Source organism: Belonocnema kinseyi, chromosome 5, assembly GCF_010883055.1.
Source record: "Belonocnema kinseyi isolate 2016_QV_RU_SX_M_011 chromosome 5, B_treatae_v1, whole genome shotgun sequence".
Taxonomy (NCBI): Eukaryota; Metazoa; Arthropoda; class Insecta; order Hymenoptera; family Cynipidae; genus Belonocnema; species Belonocnema kinseyi.
In genome coordinates this window covers 74,577,978-74,599,080 of record NC_046661.1, presented here as the reverse complement: position 1 = coordinate 74,599,080, position 21,103 = coordinate 74,577,978, and the positions used below count along the sequence as shown (strand labels likewise).

The following is a 21,103-nucleotide window of genomic DNA, read 5'->3' as shown; positions in this document are numbered from 1 at the left end:
TTGGCTTCACCCTGGGCTCATTTTATACAGAATTTCATGAGAAATGAACCCCTTCAAGAGAAAATGTTTTACCTTTGGCATAATTAAAATTAAGAGAACTTAATCTCAGTTATCAAAAAAGAGGTGTGCGAAAACTTTTGGCTACCCGTGTATGTGCATTATAGAATTGAGAAAAATGCTAATTCTATCATTTAAAATGTAATTTTCAGTTTCCAGAAACGTTCTGCTAGTATTTCTTTTCTTTTCCATTGATCATTAATATTCAAATACCAGCATTTTAATTTTGTAATACTTTTGAAATATAATTTTTTAAAAGGAATAAAACAGTATTTCAGATACAAAATTAAAATTTTTAAATTTATTAATTTATTTCAAACAAAAAATTGCTTTTCTAGTATAAAATATGGGTTTTTAATGAAATACTTGAGATTCCAACATAATAATTAAATTTTTAACATAATATTTAAATGTTCAACCGCAAAAAATTTAATTTGTACACAAGAAAGTATATTTTAAAACTAAAAAGACGAATTTTCAAGAAATAAAGATTTTTCATTCAAGAAATAAATAAAATAATATCTAAATTGTTGAACCTTCAACCTAAAAGCCACATTTTCTCTACAACATTGAATTTTTCTAACAAGAAATATGGCATTAGCAAAAAAATTAATTTTCCACGAAACTGAATCATTTGTACCCAATTAACATCAAATTTCAAACCAAGAAAATTATTTTTTTTTACAAAATAGGAGAATGTTCAACTAAAAAAAAGTTGCGTGTTAACAAAAATTGAAAAGTTACATTTTCAGTTATAAAATTAAGTTTAAACAAAACAGTGAAATTTCCCCTAAACCGTTAAATTTTGAACCAAAGGCATGTCTTCAAGCAAAATAGAATTTTAACAATGTAGTTTAAATTTTACCTAAATAGTTGAATTTTTAATTACGAAAATTAATTTACAACAAAAAAGTAAAACTTTCAAACAAAGAGATAAATTTTTAACTAAAAACATAAATCTTAAAAAATAATGATTTCTTAACAAAGTGATTCAACCAAATCTTTCAAACAAAATAGTTGAATACTCAAGCAAAGAAGAAGAATTTTTACGAAAAAATTGCACTTTCATTAAAAAAAAAAAAAGAAATTACTACTACAACAGATGAATTTTAAAATAAAAAAGAATAATTTTAACACAAAAATAGTTAAATTTTCACCCGAAAAAGGTTTCAGTACACTTTTTTAGATCAAAGCATGCCTTTTTCAACAAACAACAACTTTTTACGAATAAATTTGAATTTTCAATCAAAAAAGTCGAATTTTCCCAACCAAAAAGAATGAATTTTTAAGAAAATAGTTGAATTCTCTATGAAATAGTTGCATTTTCATCCAAGAAAGATGAAATTTCAAGCAAAACAGATGAATGTTTAATAAAAAACAACATTTTTTTAAAGTTGAAATATCATCTGGAATAGATTTCAGTTAATTTTTAAAAACCAAAACATAAATTTTAAACAAAAAGTAAATTTCTTACGAAACAGTTAAATTTTTAACAAAACATAGAACTTTCAACCAAAAAGTAATGACTTTTTAATGAAATAATTTAATTTTCAACCAAATATTGCATCTTTATCCAAGAAAGGTAAAGTAAATTTCTTCTAAAACAGATTAATTTAAAAAAAATACTTCAATCTTTATACAAAAAAGATTCCAATTCACTTTCCAAAGCCCATAAAAAATTGTAAACAAGAAGTTAATTTTCTGCTAAATAATCCAATTTTTAACTTGAAAGTACGCCTTTTTAACAAGATTGTTAAATTTTCAACCAAACAGTTGCATTTTTTCAACGAAAGAAGCAATATTTACAATGAAAAAAAAACTTTTGAATCAAGAAGACAAATTTTCAAAAAAAGAGTTGAATATTCATCCAAAGAGATTTTAATTTAATTTTCAACACAAAAATAATAATTTTAAACAAAAAGTAATTTTTCCACGAAATAGTAAATTTTCTACAAAACATTTGCATTTTAATCTTAGAAAAATGCAATATTTCTACTGAAAAAGTTGAACAGTGAAATAAGTACTTTAATATGAATATGAAGTTAAATTTTCGATACAAAAAATTAATTTAAAAAAAAGAGAAAAACAATTTTTTAACAAAATTGTTCAATTTTCAACCAAGACGACAAATTTTTTACAAAATATATTAATTCTCAACCAAACAGTTGCATTTTCTAACAGAAAAGATAAAATCACTTTTTAATAAAAAGAAAAAACAGATTATCAGTAGAGTAATTAAACTATCGGTTTAAAAAATTAATTTCGAAAGAATAAAAACGATTTTTCAACGAAATTCTCAAATAAAAAAAAAAGAAAAGAGGAATCCTCAACCAAATAAATAATTTTTTAACAAACAGATCAATTATCAACCAAAAAGAAAAATTTTCGACTAAAAAGATTAAATTTTGACTAAAAAATACACATTCTCAACAAAATAGATAAATTCTCAACCAAATAGTTACACTTTACACTGAAGCAGATGAAATTCTAACATAAAAGTGGAAAAGGTAAATTTTTATAAAAAGCATTAATTTTTAATAACAAAAAAAAGAAACGAATTTTTAACAGAATAGTTAAATTTTCGATTTAAAAAATTCATTTTCGAAAAATAAAGACAACTTTCAACAAAATACTTCAATCTTAAACCAATACGTTTAACCCTTAACTCAGGTAAATAAATTATTTTAAAAAATGTCAACAGTATCGTTGAATTTCCGATTAAAAGAAAGAAATTTTTAAAAAAGAAAAACGATTTTTCAACAAAATACTTATATTTTAAATCAGGCAGATGCATCTTGAAACAAATAGATGATTTTTTAAAATAAAAGTATTAAAATGTCAACGAAAAATGCTATAGCTAATTTTTCAGAAAAAAAATTAATTTTCGACCGAGAAATGAAGTTTCATCTAAAAGTTTGTATTTTTACCAAAAAGATAAACTCTCTACGAACTGATTAAATTTTCAAACAAAATATTGAATTTTCTACGAAAATAGATGATTTAGAAAAAATCGCCTATTTTAAAAACATTTGAATTTTGAGCACAAAATTTAATTTTCGACTAACAAAGCTGAATTTTTTAAGCAAAGAGATCAACCTTAAGCTAAGAATCTTTAAAAAAAGGATCAATTTTCAAAACAAAATAGAATAATTAAATTTTGTATATAAAATTTAATTTTTAAAACAGAAAAGCGATTTTTCAATAAAACACTTAAATTTTTCACAAATATTTGAATTTTCAACCAAACAGATGAATTTTCAACAAAGAAGATCATTCTAACAAAAAATGGAAAAGGTACATTTTTATTTAAGAAAAACAACGAATTTTCAACAGAATAGTTATATTTTCGATAAAAAAATTAATCTAAAAAAAAAGAAATTAAAAAAAAACAAATTGTAAGCAAAGTAATTAACTTATCGATTTAAACAATTAATGTCGAAAAAATAAAAATTATTTTTTAATAAAATATGTAGATTAAAAAAAAACAGAGGAATCCTCAACCAAATAGTTGCAGTTTCTACTAAAGAAGACAAAATTCTAACGGAAAATGGAAAAGGTAAATTTTTATAAAAAACATTAATTTTTAACAAAAAAAAATTCAACAGAGTAGTTAAATTTTCAATTAAAAAAAGTAATTTTCGAAAAAGAAAAAAAACTTTCAAAAAAATACTTCAACTTTAAACCAAAAAAATTAACCCTTTACCAAGTAATTGAGTTTTTAACAAATAGATGAATTTTCAACCAAGAAGATTAAAAGATTAATTTTCTACCTAAAAAAGACAACATTTTCCAAGAAAAATGGAATAGTAAATTGTGCCATTAAAAGAATTATTTAAAAAATGTCAACAGTATCGTTAAATTTTCGATTGAAAGAAAGAAAATTTCAAAAAAGAAAAACGATTTTTCAACAAAATACTTATATTTTAAACTAGACAGATGCATCTTTAACCAAATAGTTGACTTTTTTTCTAAAAAATTAAAGTTTAACGAAAAAAGGAATAGCTAATATTTCAGCTAAAAAAATTAATTTTTGACACAAATGAATTTTCATTTTAAGGTTTATATTTTTAACCAAAAAGATATATTGTGTACAAACTAGTTGAATTTTCAAATAAAGGTGTTAATTTGTAACCAAATAGTTGAATTTTCTACGAAAATGGTGAAATAAACCACCGACAAAAACGAATTTTTAACCAGAAAGATGAATTTTCTAACAAAACAAATGATTTAGAAAAAGTCGCATATTTTCAAAAAACATTTGACTTTTATTCACAAAATTTAATCTTTAACTAACAAAGCTGAAATTTCAAGAAAATAGTTGAATTTTCAACTAAAAAATATGAATTTTTAATTAAAAAAAATGAATTTTCAACAAAAAAGTTTAGTTTTGAAGCCAAAAAAATGAATGTTTTGGAAAGCATTTGACTTTTAATCACGGAAAATTTAATTTTCAACAAAAGAGATCATTTTTAACCAAGCAAGGACCCTTCTAATAAAAAATATGAATTATCATTCCAAAAGGACCAAGTTTCTATTTAACAAGACAGATGTTCAATAACTTTCCGAATTATTCAAATTCTTCCTACAATTAATTTTTATATCCTGCAAAATTCCTTCAAATCTTCCAGGTTAATTTTTGACAATTTTGAAAATCCTTTTAATTCTTTTCATAAAATTAATTTTTCAAAATAAAAAGTAATTTTCAATTCTCCTAGGAATCATAGGAAAATTTTTTTTATTCTTTTAAAGCCTTTCCTAATTCTTAAAAATATTATCAATTTATTGTTTGAAATCTTAAAAAATGTGTATTTTGTTTTAAATGAGACCGTGGGCTATTTGCACCGAAATTTCGGTACGAACGCAGGATTTTGCCGTATACGCAGACACTTCGTTTAAATGATTTGAGATCATTTCAAATTTTTAATTTTTTCAGACCTTTAAATATCTCTTCAACTTACTCGAATTTTTGTATTAAAATTCACAATTTTAATTGTAAATTGAATTTTTTGAAATAAAACAATTAAACTTTTAAATTTCAAAGTTTCTTATTTTGTTTAGTTTAGAATATTAAATTTATAATAACTGATTTGATATGAATAATACAATATTTCTAAATATCCAGCAATTGTTATTTTTCTGAATTAAAAATTTCAAAATTTAAATTTTCAAATTTTAGACTAAAACATTATTTTAAATTTAATAAAAGTCTTTAATTATGAACATATTATTTTAAAGTAATTTAAAAATTTAAAATAGTTTATAAAATTTCAATCAAGCGTTTACAATTTTTTAATTAATAAAACTTTCCAACTGAAACAGTTTAATTTTTAACGTTAAAATGTAGAAACTCTTAAATTTTGAACTGATTCCGAATTCTCTTACAAAATCAATTATTATTAACTTGTTAAACTTTAATATATACACTTAAAAATTAAAATCCAAAATAGAAAATTTGTAAGTGAAAGGTTTTATAAATACGCATTGTAAACCAAATGATCTCATAATTGAAAAAGATAAAAATGCAACTGATTATTTAAAAATCTGATAAAACCATACTTGAACAGATTTTTTTTCTAAAAGTTTCAGGGAATCAATCAATCCATTCAAAATTTTTGAAAATTATATCATTTTAAGCATTTTAAGCTAGAAACATTAAAAATAGAACGATTAATTTTTTTAATTATAGTAAACCCTTCTCAAATTAAAAGATATTCCTATTTTGAATAGTTTACAAATCCTCAAAATGCTTCAAAATTTTATTTCAAAATCTTGAAACATTTACCTGTTGTTTAAAATTTTTTTAAATTTTAATTATTTAACAATTTTTCAGATCTTCTAAACATCTTTTAAAATTATTCAAATTTTTCCGACATTTTTCTTTTAAATCCTGCCAAACTGAAACTTTTTACTTAAAATCCTCCAAATTCATTATTAATAATTTTGCAAAACTTTCTAAATCTTTTTAAACACTCTCTTAAAATTAATTTCTGAAAATAAAAAATAATTCTGAATTTTTCTATAAAATATTTGTTATGCCTCTGAAGCCTTTCAAAATTCTTAAAAAGCTTCTAAATTTTTTGTTCTAAATCTGCAGTTTTTGTACGAATATCCGGATTATGTCGGTATACGTAGAAACTTCGTTTAAATTATTTGAAGTCATTTCACATTTTTAATTAATTTTTATTTGTTTCAAAACTTCTAAATATTTCTTCAACTTACTCAAATTAAAATTTTTTCTATCATATCTATTAAAATTTTAACGTTCAACGTTTAATTTTGTGGTTTAGTTTTGATTATTTAATTTATAATTACTGATTTGAAATGAAAAGTCAGATGTTTCTAAAAATTAAGCAATTGTTATTTTTCCTAATTGAAAAATTTCAAATTGAATGGTTTAAAACTGTAATATTTTAGACCTAAATAACATTTTAAATTTAATAATAGCCTTTGAATATAAATATATTACTTTGAAGTTATTTTAAAATTGAAGATAGTTTAAGTTTCATTGGGCGTTTAGATTGGTTTAACTAATATGGTTTTCCAATTGAAACAGTTTAATTTTTAACGTTTAAATCTAGAAATTCTAAAATAATTATGAACTGATCCTGAATCGTCTTGTAAAATCAATTATTATTACAGTCCAATTTTAAGAATAATTAATTAATTCATATTCAAATTTGATCAACTAAAAATATTTTTTGTTTTAAAAAAATCTTCAATCTAAACGCTTCTAAATTTTAATTATTTTTCATTTTTATAATTGCATTAAAAAAATTCTTTAAATAAAAATCTACGCTAAAAATTAAAAATCTAAAATGGAAAATTTGTATAGTGAAAGATTTTCGAATGACGCATCATAAACTGAATGGTATAATTGAAAAAGATCACAATTTAACTAATTCTTTTTAAAACTGTTGAAATCAAACTTGGGTAGATTTTTTTTTTTTAATTTGTAAAATTACCTGTCAAAAAATAAATTTGCGGTCATTTCCCGGTTTTCCAGGTTTCCCGGTCCAGCGAACGCCCTGTTTCATTTTTGAACTTACCAAAGACTCTTCCGGGCGTTCCGGAAACAACGTGCTGCCCATAATCGAGTTTGCTGATATCCTCTCCCAGGCTAGTTCCACCGATGCAAGAATGGCATTGGACACTCATATAATTTCCCAAAGCGAGGACAACTTTTTGGATTTGTGTGGCGAGTTCTCTCGTTGGCGATAAAACAAGAACTTGGGTTTCTCTAACTTTTATATCCAGAGTTTGCAAAATTCCTATCGAATAAGTGGCGGTTTTGCCGGTTCCAGATTGTGCCTGAGCAATCACGTCTCTGCCCTTCATGATGGGTTTTATAGCCCTTTGTTGAATGGCAGAAGGTTTCTCAAAACCTAGATAAATAATACAATTTTCTATTTTTTTTTTAAATACCCTGAGTTTTCTCTCCTTGACTAATTTTTCATTGAAAAAATTTAAGAAATTTAAATTAGATTAAAATCTAAATTAAAAATTTGACAAACAAAAGCAAAAAAAAAATCCTACTGTAATCTGAAAAAAAAAAATAATTTTCGGACAAAAATAAAAAAGAGAAAAGAAAAATGAGAGGGCACATGTTTTGACCAGTGACGGGTAAGTTACTTTTTTTAAGTATATAACTAGTTACAATTACGTTACATGCAATCAAAAAATTTACTTTGATCACTTCATTAATTTTATAATTTAAAAATCAAATAAGTAAGAAGAGAATTCATAAAAACTTTATTTAAATAGAAATATGCATTTGGGACCATACTTAAATTACGTAACAGCTAGTAATTTTTGCAAATTCGCAAAAACTTTTTCTTGAAGATTATCTTTTTAGTTATAAATTTCATTATTTGGTGGAAAATTTAACAATTTTCTTTAAAAAAACATCCTTTTTGATTGCAAATTCAACTGTTTTGTTAAAAATTCGTCTTTTTGTGTTAAAAATGCAGCTCTTTTATTACATTGAACCTTTTGTTAAAAATTTTATATTTTGTTGTTGATAAGTCAACTGAAAATTTTTTTTAATGAAAACTATTTTTCCGAAAATTTGTCGTTTTAACTTAATAGTTCATCTGTTTTAGTATAAATATTGATTCTTTCTTGGAAAAAACGCAACTATTTTGCTGTAAGTTAAATTATTTTCCAGAAAATTTACTTTTTGTTGAAAATTTCTATTTTTGTGTTGAAAAGTCAAATGAATATTTTTTATGAATATTAAACTCTTTTATTGAAAAATTTTCTTTTTGATTTGAAAATTTACCCTGTTTTAGTAGAATTTGTAATCTTCTTTGGATAAAAATTTAACTATTTTTTAAGGTTTTTAAAAAAATTAATCTGTTTTAGAAGAAATTTTTATCTTGAATAAAAATAAAACTTTTCGTTTGAAGGTTGATCATTTTTATGTTAAAATTCAGCTGATTTAGCAGAAATTTTATTTTTATTGGATGAAAATACAACTATTTGATTGAAAACTAAACTATTTTGTTAAAAAAGAATACTTTTTGGTAGAAAATTGTACTATTTTGTTGAAAATTTAACTACTCCGCAGAAAATTTATGTTTTGGTGCTGAAAAATGAACTAAAATCTTTTCTGGCTGAAAGTTCAACATAAAAAAAAAATAATACAAATTTCATCGTTCTTGAATAAAAATGCAAGCATCAGGTAGAGAATTCAACTATTCTGTTTAAAATTCATCCTTTTTGGCCGACAAATTTTTTTTTTTTAATTGAATTGAAAATTCGATTTCTTCGTAGAAACTTTTTTCTAATTGATATTTTGATCTTGAAGAGTCAACTGGAATCTTTTTTGGATGAAAATTCAACTATTTTTATATATTTTTTTTTAATCAAAATTTATCTGTTTGAGATAAATTTCATATTTTTTGGATAAAAATGCAATTATTTGGTTGAGAATGAAACGATTTTGTTAAATAGTCATACTGTTTGGTTGAAAATTTAACTATTCCGTAAAAAATGTACTTTTTGTTTAAAATTTATTTTTTGATGCTGAAAAATTAACTAAGATATTTTCTGGATGACAGTTAAAATTAAAAAAAAAAAATTTTAATGAAAAATTCCTTTGTTTTAGTAAAAATTTCATCGTTCTTGAATAAAAATGCAAGCTTTAGGTAGAGAATTCAACTATTTGGTTTAAAATTCATCCTTTTTGGTTGATAAAATTGTTGTTTTTTTATAATTGATTTGAAAATCATTTTTTTTCTTGACGATTTACATTTTTATTTGAAAATTCATCTTTTTGATTGAACGTTTAACTATTTAAAAAAACCTTTTTAAATTAATAATTTAACTGATATGGTAAAAGTCAAACTAAATTCCTAAAAATGTCTTTAGTTGATAATGTAACTATTCAATCGAAAATCCCTTTTTATTTAAAATTAATTTTTTAACTAAAAATGTCACTTTTCCATTTTTTTAAGATCGATCTTTTTTAGTTCAAAACTCTCCTTTTTAAATAAAAAAAAATAACTTTTTTGGTATGAAATTTCATGGTTGTTGGATGAAAATACATCTGTTAGGTAATATTTTATTTCTTCCTTAAGTGCAAAATATTTGTTATAAATTCGTCTATTTGGTTTCAAAATTCTTCTTTATTTTTTGTATAAATTTCATCTTTCTTGATTGAAAAATAAACTACGCAACTTTGTTTTTGGGAATTTATTATTTTAGATGGAAAATTCAAGGATTTTGTTGAAAAGTCAAATTTTATAGTAGAAAAGACATTTTTTTCTTTAAAATAAACTTTTATAAACTTGAAAATTTTATATTTGTATCTGATATACTGTTTTATATCGTTTATAAAAATTTCTAAACAAAATTTCTTTTACACCAATTTAGGATTTCTAACAAAATTTTCAAGTTTTTAACAAAACACATGGATGTTCAACCAAATGGTTCGACTAAAATTAAAATTATGAATCTTTAACCAAACTACTGAATTTAAAAAAAGACGATCAAATTCCTACCAAGTATATAGTTATATTTTTAACCAGAAAAATTTGTTAGCAAAAGAGGTGAATTTTCCAAACAAAATCAAACCTTTTCAAAAAGTTGAATTTTTAACAAAGATTTTCGTTATTTCTCAAGCAACTAGTTGAAGTTTCTGACAAAATAGTTAAATTTACAGTTGAATTCAATCAAGGAAGACGAATTTTAAGCATAGCAGCAGAATCCTCAATCAAACAATGTTAATTTTATACCAAATTAGTAAAGTTTCCAAAAACAATAACATTCTATTTTTTTTTGCAAAGAGATAAATTTGGAAACAAAAAATTCGGATTTTTAATAAAAAAAAAGTTCACTAAATTGTTGAATTTTCGAACGAAAAAGAACATTTTCCACAAAACAGTTATATTTTCAATCCGAAAATATGAATTTCTAACAAAATTCATGCATTTTTAACCAAGATAGATAAATTCTCAATTAAAAATATAACATTTGATACCTTAGAATTAAAAAAAACACTAAAATCTTTTAAATCCTTAGAAATACCTTCAAATTTTTAAAATCTATTAAGATTCTTTGGAATCTTTTAAAACATCCAAAAACATTTAAGATATCTTTAAGCCTTTAAAAATTCTTTGAAATTATTTAAAGCTCTAGAAAATTCATTAGAATTTTAAAAATACCCTAAAATCTTAAATCCTTAGAAATACGTTAAAATCATGGGAATCTTTTTAAAATTCCTTGAGATCTTTTAAAATAACCCAAAATATTTCCAATATTTTGAAATCTTTTAAAGCCTTTTATATCACTATAAAATTACATAACATTTCAAAAAATACCCAAAAATCTTTTAAATCGCTCCAAGTTGCTTCAAATTATTTAAAACTATTGAAAATTCCTTGTAATTTTTTTAGATACCCAAACATATTTCAAATATTTTAAAATCCTTTCAAGCTATTTTAAAGCTCTATAAAAATACAGAAAATAACTTAAAATCTTTTAAATCCTTAGAAATATCTTGGGACTTTTAGAAATGCCCAAAAATATTTCAAATATTTATAAATCTTCTGAAATCCTTTGCAAATTTTTACAGCTATGGGAAATTCCTTAGAATTTAAAAAATACCCTAAAATCTTTCAAATCCTTAGAAATACCTTCAAATGATGGACATTTTATAAAAATTCCTTGGGATCTTTTAAAATTTCCAAAAATATTTTAAATATTTTGAAATTCTTTGAGGCTATTTTAAAGCTCTATGGATTTTAAACAAATACCCTAAAATTTTTTAATCCTAGGAAATACCGTCAAATCATTGAAACATATTAAATATTCCTTGGACTTTTTTAATATACCCACAAATATTTCAAATATTTTGAAATCCTTAAAAGCTGTTTTAAAGCTCGATAAAAGTGCAAAAAATACCCTAAAATTTTTTTTCAATCCTTAGAAATACCTTCAAATCATTGAAATCTATTCAAAATTCCTTGGGATATTTAAAAATGCCCAAAAATATGTTGAAATCCTTTGAAGCTATTTTAAAGCTCTATAAAAATTTATGAAATACCCTAAAATCTTTTCTGGCCTTAGAAATACCTTCAAATCATTGAAATTTATTAAAAATTCCTTGGGATATGTAAAAACATCCAAAAATATTTTTAAATCCTTTGAAGCTGTTTTAAAGCTCCATGGAATTTCAAAAAATACCCTAAAATCTTTTAAATCCTTAGAAATACCTTCAAATCATTGAAATCTATTCAAAATTCCTTGGGATATTTAAAAATGCCCAAAATATGTTGAAATTATTTGAATCTACGTTAAAGCTCTATGGAATTTCAAAAAATACCCTAAAAAATTATCAATCCTTAAAAATACATTCAAATAATTGAAATATATTAAATATTCCTTGGGCTTTTTAAAAATACCCAGAAATATTTCAAATGTTTTGAAATTATTTGACGCTACGTTGAAGCTCTATGGAATTTCAAAAAATACCCTAAAAAATTATCAATCCTTAAAAATACATTCAAATCATTGAAATATATTAAATATTCCTTGGGCTTTTTAAAAATACCCGAAAATATTTCAAATGTTTTGAAATTATTTGAAGCTACGTTGAAGCTCTATGGAATTTCAAAAAATACCCTAAAAAATTATCAATCCTTAGAAATATTCCTTGGGATTTTTTAAAATACCCAGAAATATTTCAAATGTTTCCAAATCCTTGAAAGCTGTTTTAAAGCTCGATAAAATTTAAAAAAATATCCTATAATGATTGAAATCCTTAGACATACCTTCAAATCACTGAAATCTATTAAAAATTCTTTGGGATATTTAAAAATGCCCAAAAATATGTTGAAGTCCTTTGAAGCTATTTTAAAGCTCTATAAAAATTTATAAAATACTCTAAAATTTGTTATGTCCTTAGAAATATCTTTAAATCATTGAAATTTATTAAAAATTCCTTGGGATACATAAAAACATCCAAAAATATTTTTAAATCCTTTGAAGCTGTTTTAAAGCTCGATAAAATTTCAAAAAATACCCTAATATGTTTTCAATCCTTAGAAATACATTCAAATCATTGAAATATATTAAACATTCCTTGGGATCTTTTAAAGTACTTAAAAATATTCTAAATATTTTGGAATTATTTGAAGCTACGTTAAAGCTCTATGGAATTTTAAAAAATACCCTAAAAAATGTTCAATCCTTAGAAATACGTTCAAGACATTGAAATCTATTAAATATTCCTTGGGTTTTTTTTAAATACCCAGAAATATTTCAAATGTTTTGAAATCCTTAAAAGCTGTTTTAAAGCTCGATAAAATTTCAAAAAATTCCCTATAATTTTTAAAATCTTTTATGGCCTTAGAAATACCTTCAAATCATTGAAATTTATTAAATATTCCTTGGGATATGTAAAAACATCCAAAAATATTTTTAAATCCTTTGAAGCTGTTTTAAAGCTCTATGGAATTCCAAAAAATACCCTAAAATCTATTTTATTTTAAAGCTCTATAAAAATTTATGAAATACCCTAAAACCTTTTATGGCCTTAGAAATACTTTCAAATCATTGAAATTTATTAAAAATTCCTTGGGATATGTAAAAACATCCAAAAATATTTTTAAATCCTTTGAAGCTGTTTTAAAGCTCCATGGAACTTCAAAAAATACCCTAAAATCTGTTCAATCCTTAGAAATACGTTCAAATTATTAAAATATATTAGATATTCCTTGGGCTTTTTTAAAATACCCAGAAATGTTTCAAATGTTTTCAAATTCTTTGAAGCTGTTTCAAAGCTCGATAAAATTTAAAAAAATATCCTAAAAAGTTTTAAATCCTTAGAAATGCCTTCAAATCATTGAAATCTATTAAAAATTCCTTGGGATCTTTTAAAATACACAAAAATATCACAACATTGCGAATCCCTTTACAATACTTGATATTAATTATTAAACTGTATAATTTAAAATCCAAGCCTATTAAATCAAATTAGTAAAAATGAAGGTAAACAGAGATTAAGAAAGTAAACAAGAAATAATATCCAGGATCTTGACCTTGAGCGCATACAAAAATAAACTCTACATTTTTACCTTTTATCAGTAAATACTTTAGGACACTGTCCCAAATAAAGCGAAATGCTTAAGAAAATTAAATAAAATCAATTTTTCTAAAAAAGGACTAATTTTTATATGTTTTTAATTAGAGAAAAGGATGAAATAGCGAGTCGAAACTAATAGGGTTTTTGTACTTACCATAAGTATAAATTCCCCGAAGAAGATCATCTTTTAAGCCCAGCTTATTAAAAATAGAAAGAACTTCCACATCTTCAGATGTTTCGAATTCAACATTCGAAAGATCGACATTTACAGATCGATTTTTGGGATCCGGCATTTTCATACAAACAACAGGATTGAGTAGGATTTACGAACTAGCCAAATCAAAAGAAAACGCCTGGTGTCACGTGGTGAATTTGTTTAATTGCGCATGCGTTAAATCACCAGAGTGTGCGAACTGCTTGGGTCCGAGTTCTGCGAAAATTCGAATTTGATGTATGAAAAAGAACTTTTTTTTATACAAATTATTAATAAAAGTTTATAGTTCAATCGTAAAATAGAGTTGAAGAGTCAGTTATTCTTAATTTCACAAATATAACATTATTTTGTTTGCTGAAAGAACATTTCATAGTACATGGTTTCAAAAGTTTTCTATACTTTATAGCGAAAACCTAATATTCAAAACCTAATATTCTACAACCATATTTCAAAATTAAAAAAAACGATCTTTTTCTGCTAAAGCTCGTCTTCTTATTTTTAATTTAATTGTTTTTGATTGAAATTTTATCGATTGACATTTCTTCTCTTTGTTTGAAAATTGGTCCTTTTTGTTTGAATTCATTGACTTTTCATTTAAAATATTTTTTAATTGGAATATCAACTACTACATTTTAACTATTACATTTTAATTGAAAAAAATCAGTTTTTTTTTTGTTAAACATTTAATCATAGAAAATTTAACTTGTTATTTTTCGCGTTTGCAAATGTATTTATTTTGGTTACAAAAATTTTTTTTGTTAAAATTAATTTTTTAGTTGAAAACTCGACTTTTTGGTAGAAAATTAAACTTCTTGTTTGAAAATTCATTATTTTTGGTTGAAAATTTAAGTATTTTGTTCGAACCTTTTTTTGGTTTCAAAATAATTTTTTTAAGCTGAAAATTGAACTAATTCATCTGCGGTTACAATTTTTTTTTAGTTGCAAATTCATTGCTTTCGATGAATTTTTCAACTTGCAAATTGAATATTTAATTTTAGATTAGTCTTATTTTTTTTAATTCAATCTTTGTTGAAAATTCATCTTCTTTGTTTTAAAATTATACTACTTTGTTCAAAAGTAATATTTTTGATAAAAGATTCATTACTTTAGTTAAAAATTAATTCCTGTGGCTAAAATTCAACTATTCTATTTTCTTTTTAGTTAGAACTCTAAATATTTGGTTGAAAATTTATGTATTTTGTTGGAAATTTGCATTTCTAGTAGAATAATAACCTTTTTGTTTGAAAACTCGTAATTTTATTTGAAAATTGATCTTCCTTAGTTGAAAATTCTACTATTTGGTAGAAAAAAGAGAATATTATCAAATGAAGTATTTTTAAATTCCTTTTTCAACATAACAATGAAATTTTCAAAACTCGAAAGCTCAAATTGAGATTATTATTTGCCAATGAGTGGTTTATAAAGCCGAACTTGTCAATGTCAATAAATTAATTTACTTTAAATTAATATCTTTATTATATGTTTAAGATACCATGATATATTTAATACTATTTAATTTATAATTTAAGATAATTAAAAATTTTCATTTAACTTAATCACTAACCTAAACTAAGAACATGAATGGTAAGTCCAATACTAAGAAGTTTAACTTTGTAGGCGACTAATTGGAAAACAATAATAATATTAAATTTTTTAATATTTAAATTATACTAAGAAAGGAATTTAAAAATATAATTATAAGTTATAATGATTTTTTTCTCTTCAAAAATGGCCTGATGAATTATCGTAATTATTATGAATTAGGTATTAAATTGTTTGTAGGATGCTAAACGACTATAATTAAAAACAAGATGCCATCTGAAAGTAACTTTTAGTTAACAGAGGTAAAAATCAGTTAAAATCGGTCCCCCTTTTCTTTTTATAATATTATAAAAAATAGCATAAGATTGTTTTATTCATAAAAAACAACATTAAAAATAAAAAAATAAAATTGTTCGCCAAGCGATACAAGCTATGAAAAAAATAAGTAGGCAAAAGTTGTTCACCCAAAAAAGACCTAAAAATTGGTTATTTATCATGTTTTGATAAGACACGAAGTTTTTGTTTTGATTGTGAAAAATTACATTACAAATAAAAAAGTTGAATATTTAAACAGAAAGACACAAATTACAATAAAACTTTCAATAACAAAATTTTTTTTAAATTAGATATGAAAATTTGATCTAACATTTCGTTGCTCACGAGATACGTGATGAGAGTGCGCTCGTTAAAGCCGAAAGAGCTTTAACGAAAGAGAATTCACAACCACTAAATCTCAGTTATCTATGGTTTGACCTTTAGCTTTAAAAGTCCTATGCAAAAATATGGAGGGTGTACACTGATCGAAGGTGAAGCGCGAGATACAACAGGTGGTTAAAACCTGGAAAAGGTAGAAAATATTTTACCAAAAATAAAATTACTAACTACACATAAGGTTGCGATTCTTCCGAAAGAACATCCAATAGCCTTTATAATTTTAAAAATCACCGGAGATTTATAAAGCCATTTTCTTGTCCAACATCAAATCATCGTCAAACCTCAAATCGAGTTATAGTAGAAGATTCTGGCAGGAATCTAAGACACCTCGGAGGCGGCAAGAAGTGGAGTGAAATAAAAAAAGAGGTTCGAAATGACAATTAGAAAGAAATTAGGCACCGTTTTTAGATTTATTTTGGAAAAATTCAGGACTTAATTTTTCATAAATTTTTTGTTTATTCAATTTTTATATTAATGCAAACAGAGAAAAAAGTGTCGATTATTAAGTTGAATTTTTAATCTCGTAGACAAAATATTTCTTATACTTACTGTCACTTGGATTTAATGATCAGAGGTATAAGAAAGAAAAATGGTTAAACTGTGAATTTAATTGTTAAATAAAATTTCATTAACAAATAAATGACATTGGGGGATATTCACCTTCAAAGTATGTTTTTACTGTGAAATATCTTTTTTTTATCTTCCTAATGATACGTGTCCATTAAAATTTGAGATTTCATTTTATTAAATAATTTTACAAACAAATTATATAAAGAAATGTACATCGCGCATATTAATAGGCAAAAACAAACCGTTTTTTTCTAATTCTGCTGTTCTTACATTCCTAATGATGTTGTTTGAAAAAAATTTACCCCTTATCAATATTGGTTTATTTTGTAAAAAATTATATAAACTAATCCACATTTTAGCCTTTTTTAAGCGAATAGAAATAATTGTTTCTTCTAACCTTGCTGACATTATATTGTCAATGACGGTTCATGAAAAAATATCGCCATGAATTAATATTCATTTATTTTATAAACAAATTACATAAATGAATTTATATATAAAGAGTTTTTATAAAACAAGAAGTCGTTTTTTATTAAATTATTTTTTAAATTATATTGACATTGATGTTTTTAGAAAACATTTGGCCATTTTCGTTATTTTTTTTTATGAACAAAGTGTGCAAACAAATTTAAATTTTATTCATTTGTGGATAAAAAGAAAGAATTTTTTATGGCCTTTATGTTGAAATAAATGAACAAAGCAGTATTCTTTTATTTTAATAAGTTCCTTGTTTTTCACTCATTATTGACAAGATAATTTCAAACAAACGTAAAATAAGTGTTTCTTAAAGATTACAAGAAAGAAAATTGTTTAGCTGCTTGTAAACGCGTGCAATGTGTATTTTTTATATAATTTGTTTATAAATTTTACGAATTACATTTTATCAAAAAACTTGATCAAAGAACATCAATTACAACATGATTTTAAGGAAGACTAGATGAAAGAACGATTTTTTTCTGTCATTAAACGTCTAAAATATGCGTAAACAAATCGTGAAGCATAATAGAATATCATCGAGACAATTTATTGCGAATATAAGTTTAAAAATAATAAAAGAAAAACGATTTATTTCTGCCTATAAATATCCGTAAAATACACTTATTTATTTAATTTGTTTATAAAATAAACCATTAGTGATTCTTGGTAATATTTTTTTATAGTACATCTATGGTCATATAATTTCAACAAGATTAGAAGAATGAACGATTTCTTTTCGCTTAAAAGCGCCTTATATGTGAAATTGTTTATATAATTTGTATGCTATTCATTGCTAATAAAATTAGACAGGGTGTCCAAGAACTTCATTTTCAAAATTCCCTGATTTTTCCTTGAGTAATTTTTCATTTTCCTTGATCATTAATATTTAAATACCAGTATTTTAAACTTGTAATACTTTAAACATATAATCTTTTAGAAACGGAATGAAACAGTATTTCAGATAAAAATTAAAATTTTTCAAATTGATTAATTTACTTAAGAGAAAAATTCTTTTTTACGATACAAGATGACTTTTTAACAAAATATTTGAAAATACTTGAACTTTCAACAAAATAATTAAATTTACAACATAATAGTTCAAATTTCTAGTTAAAAAGATAAATCTCCATTAACGAAGTGTCATAGTTTATATTTCAATTAAAAAAGATAAAATTTATACAAAAAAAAGAATTTTAAAACCGAAAAGACGAATTTATAACAAATAAAGATTTTTATCTCAAGAAAGAAATAAAAGTTTATATAAATTTCTTAACCTTTAAGCCAAAGATGAATTTTCTCTACAAAAATTGAATTTTCAAACTAAAATTCTGAGATTTTAGCGAAAAATTAATTTTACACAAAACTGGTGCATCTTACCTAACAAAAATGAAATTGCGAAATAAAAATTTTTTTGCCAATATAGGAGAGTTTTCAACTAAAAAAAATAAATCTTAAAAAAATGTAAAAGTTACTTTTTCATCTAGAAATATTAATTGTGAACAGTAAAGAGGTTTTTCCAGTAAACAGTTTCATTTTCAACCAAAAATACAAGCCTTCATTCAAAATAATGAATTTTCAAAAATATATTTTAACTTTGGCCCAGTAGTTGAATTGTCAATTAAAAATGATAAATCTTCAACATAATAGTTAAACTTTCAAAAAAAGAGATGAATTTTCAACGAAAAATATGAATTAAAAAAAAATGTCTTAACAAAATGATTCAACCAAATCTTCCAAACAAAAAATTAAATACTCAAGATAAGAAGCATTATTTTTATCCAAAAAAACTGCATTTTCATAAAAAAAATAATATTTCTTCTAAAGCAGATGAATTTTTTAATTAAAAAGATAATTTTTTTCAAAACAGTTGTATTTTCTGTTTAAAAACATTTTCAATAAAAGAAAATAAATTTTTAACCAAAAAGGATGCGTTTTTAATAAAATAGTTGAATTCTCTACAAAATAGTTGTATATTTATTCGAAAGGACTACATTTCTCTTAAAACAGTTAAATTTTCAAAAATATTGTTGAATTTTCATCAAAAGAAATTCCAGTTAACTTTTGAAAATCAAAACATGAATTTTCTAACAAAAAATACGTTCCTATGAAAAAAATTGAATTTTTGATTCAAAAAGATGAATTTTTTCAACCAAAATGCATGATGTTTTAACAAAATAGTTTTATTTTCTACCAAATATTTTCATTTGTATCCAACAAAGATGAAAATTGTACTAAAACAGAGGAATTTTTTAATAAAAAAAACTATAAAAGTATGACTTTTTAAAAAAAAATATTTTAATTTTCAACGAAACAGTTGCATTTTTATCTGAGAAAGATTATATTTCTTTTAAGACAGGTAAATTTCTAATTTAGAAAGAAAAAATTTCACAAGAAATAATTGAATTTTAATCTAGAAAAGATTTCAGATCTCTTTCCAGTACCAAAATATTAAATTTAAACAAAAAGTACATTTTAAAAAGTACGGCTTTTCAAAAAATTGTTGAGTTTTCAACCATGCAAAATGCAACCAAATTTGCATTTTTTATCCAAGAAAGGTGTAACTCATACTAAAGCAGATGATTTTTAAAATAAAAAAAACAAAGTTTCAAAAAAGTGTTAAATTTTCAACCGAAAAGTTGAAAAAATAATTTTAAAAATCTGCTCTGATGAGAATGTAAAAACAATTTATTTGTCATGAATAATTTTCTGATACTTCTGTTTTTAGTTTTAATGGTGAGAAATTACCATTAAAAACATTAAAAAATTAATTTTTTTAAAACGCCACACAAGAGACAATAAAGAAATTAAAAGACAAAAGTTGTGATTAGAATATGTCCACACAGTGGGCAGATTTTTTTGTTTTTTACTGTTAATGATGTTTTTCATGATTAAAACCAAAACTACGCATCCTATCAAAAAGTGGTTATAACAAATTGGGAGATCTTTTTCAAATGCAAAATTTTCCTCTTTCCATCTTTTACCGTATTTTGCATAGTTTGGCCGAAAAATGTAATTTTTGGATTTCTCATTATTTTGTATGCTGTCAAAATTTGAATTTTTTATTTTTCAAGAAAATTCAAAAAGTTGTTATGATAATCTTGTAGGGAATTCAAAAAGAAACATTTTTCTTTCTTTGACTTTTTTTCATATCGTGCGTTATTTGGCATAAAATAATAAATTTCGTGTGTTTTTTGGAATTTTGTAAATGCTATAACTCTGGTAATTTTTTATTTTTGCAAAAAGTCGTAAGGATAAATTTTTCGACTTTTTGAATACTATAAATAGCCATACAGAGAATTTATGAATTTTGAAAAAAGTGGTCTCAAAAATATTCAAAATGTGCCCACTTCTTGAGTTTTTATCCAAAATGGCTGGCTAACGAACTTGACCTTTAGTTTAGGACACTAAACGAGTGTACCAAAGGGCAATCTGATAGATTAATTTTTTTTAAAGGTATCGTGTTCACAGACAGACACATTCGTAAAACCTGTTTTTCCCATTCTGTCTCAAAATGTGGACATTTGACAAAAACTGGGCGGGTCAAATTTTACACAAATCTAAAGTACCTTCTCTGATGAGAATGTAAAAATGATAAGACAAACATTGCGCACCCAAAAAATGTCTACAAATTTGTTATTAATTACTTTTTCATAGGAGACGTATTTTTCGTTTGATATTTAAAAAAAATATTGAAAATACAAAAATTAAATTTTTCGACACAAGCTAAGCAAAAATAAATACATAACATTTTTTCACCAAAATTAAAGCAAAAAAATTTTATTAATGGTTTTTTTACATTCTCATCAGAGAAGGTATTAGATATGTGTAAAATTTAAGAACCTCCCCCCCCCATTTTTTATCAAATGTCCACGTGTTGAGACCCCCTGAATACGAAAAATAAGTTTTTTAAGAATTGTCTGTCTGTCGATCTGTCTGTATGTATT

The 21,103-nt window shown here is 23.5% G+C and overlaps 1 protein-coding gene across 2 annotated transcripts in view; it reads right to left on the bottom strand.

The window, feature by feature from the left end:
* The window catches only part of LOC117173088 (eukaryotic initiation factor 4A-III-like), a 30,778-nt gene extending 16,783 nt beyond the window's left edge, over window positions 1-13,995 (bottom strand). The window contains exons 1-2 of one of the 2 annotated variants that reach the window (XM_033361471.1): window positions 13,797-13,995; window positions 7,104-7,460 (exon numbers count right to left, since the gene is read on the bottom strand). In XM_033361471.1, coding sequence (XP_033217362.1) covers window positions 7,104-7,460; window positions 13,797-13,941 — 502 coding nt within the window. In that variant the 5' untranslated portion in view covers window positions 13,942-13,995. The remainder of the gene's footprint in view (window positions 1-7,103; window positions 7,461-13,796) is intronic. The other variant, XM_033361472.1, reaches the window with a different exon arrangement.
* Window positions 13,996-21,103: the final 7,108 nt, after the last annotated feature.